This window comes from Erythrolamprus reginae, chromosome 1 (assembly GCF_031021105.1).
Source record: "Erythrolamprus reginae isolate rEryReg1 chromosome 1, rEryReg1.hap1, whole genome shotgun sequence".
In the NCBI taxonomy this organism is placed as follows: Eukaryota; Metazoa; Chordata; class Lepidosauria; order Squamata; family Dipsadidae; genus Erythrolamprus; species Erythrolamprus reginae.
The window spans coordinates 225,752,306-225,761,308 of NC_091950.1; the positions used below are offsets into that span (position 1 = coordinate 225,752,306).

Below are 9,003 nucleotides of genomic sequence, written 5' to 3' on the forward strand. Positions count from 1 at the left end.
TTACATGAATAGATAGTAATTTTGGGAAATCATAATCATATTATAAAATTGGTTTGTTGGATTAAATTTAAAATTGGTAAATACAGTATATGATTTGTACCACCAGAGGGAAAGACAAGTCATAACAACAAAAATGATGAAGGGAGTTAATGTGTGAAACTTATAGAATTTGAATACTGTAATTATTATTTTCTTTTTTGCTGTACAGGATATTAATTTGAAATAACATACAAAGAACTTCATATGAACCAATATCTTATTGTAACTTATATAAGCAAATGTTGAATTTTTATGGGGCATTTAGTTATGACAATAGGGATTAAGAAAAGCAAATGATGAATAAAGAAAATAAGGAAGAGAAGGAAGCATTATGGCTTGGATTTAAGAAGCAAGATAAATAATAACTAGCAGAGGAAGTAAGCAATAGCTGTAATTTAGTCTAAAGATTTGGAATTAATCAGTGGGATTCCCAAAAGACAACACTAGACTTTTAATGGAGGTAGCATTAAAAAGATACATATACCTAATGTAAAGATATAATACAACGGATATAACAGAATGGATATGGGAACATGTTTAATCATACCGCCACCTTGAATGATACATGTTAATGTATGCACAATTCCAGTGATTCAGGCCACCAAGTTACTATAGTTCCACCTATTCCTTCTTGTGAGATAGTCCACACAAGAATCACACCCAGAAGAATACAGGGGAATCCAACAATTTCCCTTTCTGTGGTTCTTCTCCCTACCTCCCATGGTCATTCTTACACACTATTACACACAACAATCTAACCCAACCCCCCAGCCAGTTGAAGTTGAGAGCCACTGGTTAAGTGATGGGACTGGAGCTTGTTCAACCTGCCAGATCTGAAGGATGGGTAGAAGAGAACAGTGGCCCTATTGCTACTCCAGAGGCTGGAGTCCAGCCCTGAGCCACGTAGGGTTTTATGGATGAGAACCCAAACACCTGAAACTGCCATTTAAACTCTACGCACTTGATACTGCATGAAGCTGAACTTATTTTAATCTATTCTGAATCTTCCGCCAGCTCCCCTGGATAACCCTGGATGTTAGCACTCATCAATAAAAAGAAGGGAGAATTTCTACACACGTTAGCCAAAGTTGTAAATCTGTCCCAGCCGTGGAAGTTCCCCCCTCTCTTGATCATTCTGCCGCCCCAGCGACACCCACCGCGAGCACAGCATTAAGTGGAACCCCAATACTTCCCCCAATCAGCCCGTAAACCTCCGGTCTGAGATTTAACTTCGGCCTCCTGGTTTCTATCTGCGCTGCCGGGGCCAACTATGAGAAAAATGAGAGATAATAAAAAGATACCCCCACAGACGTACGGAGGACACTTTTCCTACAAAACTAAGCCTTGAGTCCCGAATTCCTACTCCCCGTCGCATAAACAAGCCGCCATTGACCCCGAAGAGGCGGATGGGTTCAGCTCCACCCACGGAGGGAGGCCGCGCAGCTCCCCGGCCTCTCCCGCGCAGTACGGAAGTGAGGCAACGTAGTGGACCGAGCGTCGCATGAATTGCGAAGCTTTTGCCTCTCACCGAGTCCTGAGAACAAAGCAGTTTAAAACGTCAAGGGTTTTTTTTAACGGAGCTTCCTCTCTCTTTATATATATATATATATATAAAATATATATTATTTGTATTTATAAAATGTGTGCATGAGGAAGGGCATGTAGATGGTTTTTAATACCGAGTGATTAGGGAAGTGATTGGCACGGACGAGTTTTGCCGCAAAGGTATATTTCACGAAAGTCTCACTTCTAGTTTGAATGTTTTGCTCTGGATCAGAGCAAGAGTTTTACAACCTTGACAACTTTAAGATAGAGGGACTAAAGCGTCCAGAATCCTCCCCCCCCCCATACACACACACAGAAACACACACACTGAGACCACCTATCTTAAAGCTACCAAGATTGAGAAAGCCTGCGTTATTTTATTTTAATTAATTAATTTGTTTATTAGATTTATAGGCCGCCCCTCCTGTTGTGCGCTTGAGCCAGTTTACAAGAGTAAAATTCAATCTAACAATAAAAATAATTATGAATACTGTAATTAGAAAAATTAGAAAGTTAAAAAACCCAATATAACATAATCGTCCATCATTCACACTGCTGGCCAGAGCGGGAACTATCGCTCACAGCTCCAGGCCTGCCAGCATAAATATAATTAGGGCATTCACAACCACTTTCTAAATTAGGGTAATATTTCTCAAGATTAAGTAACATTTCAAAAAGGGGTGGGTGGCTTGGAATTCCTGTATTGTTTTCATCTGCTTTTTTGGTGGAAGAGTACAGCAATCATAATGTCTGGGTGTTAATTCTTTTCTTGCCTATAGACTCACAAAAGCTGGGGAAGATAGAAGCCTCATCACTACACTATAATAGTTTTTTATGCCTTAATCTTGGACGTCCTCCTCGATCCACAGCTGACTTTAGAGCATCTTCTTTCGGCTTTGGCGAGGAGGGCGCTTGCCCAGGTTCGCCTAGTGCACCAGTTGCGGCCCTATTTGGACAGGGAGTCCCTGCTCACAGTCACTCATGCCCTTATCACCTCGAGGTTCGACTACTGCAACGCTCTCTACAATTATTAGATTTGTTATGAACTGTTTTCTACTGTTGTTGTGAGCCGCCCCAAGCCTACGGGCAGCATACAAATCTAATTCATTAATTAATTAATTAATTAATTAATTAATGGGGCTACCTCTGAAGAGTGTTTGGAAACTTCAGAACGTGCAGAATGCAGCCGTGCGAGCAGTCATGGATCGTCCCAGATATGCCTATGTTTCATCAACACTCCGCGGCCTGCACTGGTTGCCAATTAGTTTCCGGACACAATTCAAAGTGTTGTTGATGATCTATAAGGCCCTACATGCCATCAGACCAAAATACCTGCAGGACCGCCTTCTGCCATATGAATCCCAGCAGCCGATGAAGTCCCACAGAGTTGGCTTTCTCCAGGTCCTATCAACTAAACTGTCGTCTGGCGGAGCCTAGAGGAAGAGCCTTCTCTGTGGCAGCCCTGGCCCTCTGGAATCAACTCCCCCCAGAGATTCGAACTGCCCCCCACCCTCCTCGCCTTCTGCAAGACCTTGAAGACCTATCTATGTTGCCAGCCATGGGACAATTAATGTATCCCCTTCTCTGACCATTAAGAGTTATGTGTGGTTGTGATTGTATAGTATTGATTGTTTTTTAAGATAGCGGGTTTTTAGTCATAGTTTTAACTATTAGATTTTTACTGTACTATTTTATTGCTGTTATGAGCCGCCCTGAGTGTTCGGAGAGGGATGGCATACAAGTCTAATTTTTTTTTAAATTATTATTATTATTATTATTATTATTATTATTATTATTATTCTGTCATTTCAGATGCTATCTTTAATTGAAAATGGATCTGAAAAGGGCTGTCTGGGCACTGAACTACAGTGAATAAGCAGTAGTAAACCCACAACAGCATTGTTCAGCTTCATAAGTGTTTTTGCTGTCAGTATATTAGGCTACACCTTAGAGTCAATTGGACCAATATTTTTTAATTTTTTGTAAATCATCCATGCTTTATCTTCCACTCTTTTACTTTGCAAAAACTCTTTACGGAGTGCTTTTTTATCTTGGGAAACCTGGCAACTCCAAATAAAATAATAGAAATAGCATTTAGACTTATATACCACTTCACAGTGCTTTACAGACGTCTCTAAGCGGTTTACAGAGTAAGCATATATCCCCAACAATCTGGGTTCTCATTTTACTCATCTCACAAGGATGGAAGGCTGAGTCAACCTCGAGCCTGGAGATATTTGAACTGGTGAACTACAGACAGCAGAAGCAGTTTGCAGTACTACACTCTTAACTATTGCATCATCAAGGCTCATATACACTATAATTAATATAATTAATAAATACGCTATAATTCTTTTATTATCCAAAATACTTCTCATTTTAAGTTGTTCTACCTGCTGGTAATTGGTATCTAATCATAGTCTACTTTGCAGATCTGGGTAAAGTTCTTAAATTTATATGAGATGAGCCTGATCATTCGTAATTTGCAGAGAGCTATTCCAATCAGGAGAGTCCCACTCCGCAGGAACATAGAACAACTCCGTTCTATTTTGGAAGTGCAAAAGTTTGACCTTGGTGTAATCTGTGTTAGTAATATGTACATACAGCAACTCAACAGAACTTACAGACAGAAGAATATTCCTACTGATGTGTTATCTTTTCCTTTTCATGAGGTATGTGTTTGCTCAATTATTCCTTTAGAGCTTGGCAGTAATTTTATCAGAAATCAGAATACATAGAATAATATCATGTTTATATATGAAGGCAATGGAAAAGTCAGACAAATTAGGAATGATTCAGGCCCTACGCAGAAATCTTAATGGTAGAGGAAAGGACAATTACTGTGGCACATCAAAAATAAAGGCCCTGAAAAACAGCAGGGCTCATTATGTAAGGGTACCCAAAACATACATCAATATTCATTAGTGAATATTGCAGAATGTGTTAATAAATGGACACCTAAAAGATTATTACTTGTTTTTCAAGCTCTATTTTATAACTGGTGTAATTAATATATATGAGAAGAAAGTAAATGTAAGTTTTAATGATAACATGTATTATCTTAATATTTTGCTGTTTTACCTCATTTTACTGTTCCTAAGTTGTTTAGAGACAGCTCTAGTCAAGATGGGCTACAGATACATTTTAAAAATGAATAAATGTTTTATTTGTAAGTTTCTGTAGGGGAATATAACTGATCTTCTTATTCTCTGCAATTTACTCCTAGAATTCTTGTCCTAAGCAAGTTTAGATGGAAATAAATCCCATTAAAAACTCTTGAATTATCCTTCTGAGAGTATACCATTGAGTTTACATATATTATTATTCCTAAATAATCCTGATATATACCTAATATTAAGTCATAATACAGTTTGCTTTGGGTTAGGGTGATATGGAAATTGGTTCCAAGAAGGAAACCATATCTTATAAATCATAATGCATAAGTGTATACTTACTGAATAAGAAGAAACCAAGTGGACGTTCGAACATGGGAGAAGGAGAACAAATTAAATTCGTATCTTCATGTATAATAATGCTATGTCTTTTATTACCATAAAGTGCTTAGAAATATTATATGGTCTGTTCTTAACACCTTTATTTCATTTTCTGCATGGCATTTGTTCTACTAAATTAAGAACGTGTATATAATTGAATTTTCTTTGGGGCTATCACAGAATCTGAGAGGTGGAGAATTACCCCAGCCCTGTATTCAAGATGACTACAATTTGGGAGACATTTTTCTAGGAGTAGAATATATCTATCAACAATGTAAACAGAACCACAATGATTATAACAATATTCTTACAGTAAGTGTACATTTATAAAAGTAGTATTTTTTATTTGAAAAAAGTTCTGAAATGATTTATAAAAATGAAAATATTTTGATTGTTATTTCTCCAATTATTAAAAACCCTTTGGTATCAGAAAATATGACAATGTCTCAGTCCCACTGACATAAATCTTACTGCTTCACATTTAGAATAACATAAATGTAGACATCCAAATGATCAATAGATGGCAAAAACAAGTTGTCTATATCCTTTTGCTGTCATCAAATACTGTAGTTATCCAGATTTTGACAGCAGAATTCTGGTAGCCCTTTTTTTGCAGTAATCTTCAAGTTAACCCATAACATGCTGCTCTCGGAGATTAATTTTTAACTATTTCATTTTTACTACTATGTATTTTATTGCAAGATAGTTGTCCAGATTTTGACAGCAGAATTCTGGTAGCTCCTTTTTTGCAGTAATCTTCAAGTTAACTCATAACATGCTGCTCTCAGGGATTAGTTTTTAACTTTCTCATTTTTACTAGTATATATTTTATTGCAAGATTTTTTCTTAAACAAGTCACTAGTTTTTTTCCCCTTTAATAGTTAAGCTGTTTAAACCATTATGCCAACTCCAAATATGAATAACTCATTGCTGAAAGATTATGGTTACCACTCTTTATGCTTGTCAGTTGACCTTGCCACTCTAGGAACCTTGCCAGCTCCTCAGTTCTAAGATTCCCTCCAGCTGGTCACATGACTCAGTGGAGCTATTGACTGTGTAAGAGATCCAAAAGTCATGCTTTCCCTACCTGTTTATTCTTGGTGAAATTAACATTGGTTTAAAATGATGTGCTGTGAGGGTCTACTGGTTAAGGCAGCAGGCTAGAAACAGGGAGACATTGTATTCTAGTCCCATCTGAGGCATGAAAACAGTCTGGGTGATCTTGGGCCACTCATTCTCTCTCACCCCAGCCTACTCCACAGAATTGTTGGGAAAATAAGTGAAGGGAGGTGTATTAGATATGTTGGCCATCTTAAATTACTTACGTAAAAAAACTAATAATAAAGACAGAATTTAAAAGATCTTAACAATAACATACCAGAATGAGTTGACAAGCTGAGTACTCAGCAGTCTGCTTGTTAGAGGACGTGCCTAATGTCTATCATGTTCCTTAGTCTGCCAGCTGTGCCCATTGAGGCAGAACAGGAGTGGGATCTTACTCTTTATGAAAAAAAGTTTGCCAATCCCTTCAGTAGAATTGCCAGCTATACAAAATGCTTTTTAAATTAATGGCATACTTTGAATACATTTATTCACTCTGCGATTCTAACTCCTTTCCACTGACTAGGAAAAAATCACACTGAAGTTTTCACTGTATTCTCTAAATGATTATTATTTCTATTATGATTTTAAATTATTGTGATGTGGGATTTCTCTAATATTCTACTTTTCATATCAATTACAAATATGTAAACCATTGAAAAGCTTTTTCCCCTTAAACAGGTGACAGTTGCCCATGGCATGTGCCACTTACTTGGTTATAAACACAATACAGAAACAGACTGGCAACAAGTAAGTATTCTAACTGATTTGATACCATTCTAATTTTTGTTTTCTTTATTGGAGTAAGGTAGATTTTTATGTTTTAAATTTGGGGTTTTTAGAGTATATTTAAATGTTAGATTTCTTGTATGTTTTGTATTTGCCTTGTTGTAAGCTGCCCTGAGTCTCAGAAGGGCAGCATAGAAATCTAATTAATTAATTAATTAGCTTATGTAATTGCATCCTAAGATTTTCTAATTTACTGTTAAGTACAATTTTAAATTTCAAAATTCAAACCAAGTTTGTAAGATCAGACGTTGTATTATTTGAAAGGAAATGTGTGCATTCATTATGGCCTTGCTTGTTTTCAGATGTATGAAAAAGAAACACAAATTCTGCACGAGTTAAGCAAATTGACAGGCACAAACTTTGAACCTCTATCAAAACACCATTTCTAAATGTTGTATTTATATGCTGTTTCATTAAAATAAATCTATTTTTTTTATTTCTTCCTCGGTCAGCAGAATATAATTACTTTGAACTAATTTTGCTAGAAAATCTACAATCAGACGAGCAAAAGGCTTTGAAAGTTCTTAATTGCCCTCCTGCTTCCTATACCTTCACATTTATTTATTTATTTAATTCAATTTGTATGCCGCCCCTCTCTGAAGACTCGGGGCAGCTCACAACATATACAAAGACACAATAGCACAGTAATCCAATTAATATCCATAAAAATAATCTTAAAAATAATCTTTAAAAATTCTAACTTTAAAAACTTACATTAGCATTCATTCAATAAAATCATACTAAAAACATTCATTGGTCAGGGGGAAGATCTAGTAACCCCAGGCCTGGTGACAAACATGAGTTTTTAAACTCTTTCGAAAAGCAAGGAGGGTGGGGGCAGTGCGAATCTCCGGGGAGAGCTGATTCCAGAGGGCCAGCGGCCCCACAGAGAAGGTTCTTCCCCTAAGTCCCGCCAGCCAACATTGTTTGGCCGGCGGGACCCTAAGGAGACCAACTTTGTGGGACCTCACCGGTCGCTGGGATTCGTGCAGCAGAAGGCGGTCTCAGAAATAGTCTGGACCTATGCTATGTAGGGCTTTATAGGTCATAACCAACACTTGGAATTGTGTCTGGAAACAGATCAGTAGCCAATGCAGTCCGTGGAGTGATGACAAGATATGGGCATTTACTACTGCTGCTCCCTCTTGAAAATTGTGTTGGGCAGGTACTTTAAGTGCTTCAGCACCAAAGCATTGTTTGTGTCTTCTACCCCTACACAACTGTTGCACACCCAAGAGAACCCAACAATATCCTTTTCACTGAAGCTAAGGTGACCAGACGTCCCACTTTTGGCGGGACAGTCCCGCTTTCGGATAATTTGTCCCGCGTCCCAGGGCATTTGAAAAATGTCCCGCTTTTTTAAAAGATCAACTGCCAGGCAGAGGTAGCGGCGCTACAGTCACTGCCGCAGTCACCAGCTCCAGGCCGGGTAGTCTCCCGTCAAGCCACCCCCACAGGCCTAGACCCCCTCCTGGATAACACGGGTGGGAGCCTCCAAGTCCAGCTGAGCCGGGCCCCTCCCTGAAGAGGCAGGCAGAGCTGGCAGCCGGTAGGAGAAAGCCAAAGCAACTGGGCATTTGACAAGTCTTGGCACTCGGAAAGTTCTCTTCCTTCGCCTCCCGTGGGAGTCCTTCTGGCCAGCTCCTTCAGTGCGAAAGGCCAGGCGGCTCAGCTCCTGAGCCCCTTCTTCTCTCCCTCCTCCTCATCTTCCTCCACCCTCCCCAAAGGAAGAGAAAGGAAGAGAGGGAGAGAGAAAAAGGAAGAGAAAGGGAAGAAGCAAGAGAAAGAAAAAAGGAAGGGAGGAAGAGAGAAAAGAGGAAGAAAGGGGGGAGAGAAATAGAAAGGAAGGGAGAGAGAAAGAAAGGCAGGAAGAAGGAAGGAAGAGAAAGGGACGGAGAGGAAGAGAGAAAGAAGGGGAGGGAGAGAGTAAAAGAGAAATATGAAGGGAGGCAGGAAGAGAGAAAAAGAATTTTTTTCTCCATGTAGACCAAATTTTTAATCAAGAACCACCACCCCGGCCCTCCCCCCAATGGTG

The 9,003-nt window shown here is 38.8% G+C and overlaps 2 protein-coding genes across 5 annotated transcripts in view; one reads left to right on the top strand and one right to left on the bottom strand.

Moving 5' to 3' along the window:
• Positions 1-1,538, bottom strand: part of MCM3AP (minichromosome maintenance complex component 3 associated protein) — a 63,477-nt gene extending 61,939 nt beyond the window's left edge. Inside the window, exon 1 of one of the 3 annotated variants that reach the window (XM_070732307.1) lies at positions 1,355-1,538. The gene's annotated coding sequence lies outside the window, so the exon portion shown is untranslated. Of the gene's footprint in view, positions 1-1,116 lie in introns of all 3 variants that reach the window. The other 2 variants (XM_070732308.1, XM_070732309.1) reach the window with 2 other exon arrangements.
• On the top strand, positions 1,505-7,411 carry YBEY (ybeY metalloendoribonuclease). 2 transcript variants are annotated; one of them, XM_070732310.1, is made up of 5 exons: positions 1,505-1,587; positions 4,017-4,256; positions 5,259-5,390; positions 6,861-6,929; positions 7,271-7,411. In XM_070732310.1, exons 2-5 carry the CDS (start codon positions 4,047-4,049, stop codon positions 7,355-7,357), a joined length of 498 nt encoding a protein of 165 aa, XP_070588411.1. In that variant the 5' UTR covers positions 1,505-1,587; positions 4,017-4,046; the 3' UTR covers positions 7,358-7,411. The 2 variants fall into 2 exon arrangements, with proteins under 2 accessions (XP_070588411.1, XP_070588412.1); XM_070732311.1 differs by lacking the exon at positions 1,505-1,587 and adding an exon at positions 1,675-1,764.
• Positions 7,412-9,003: the final 1,592 nt, after the last annotated feature.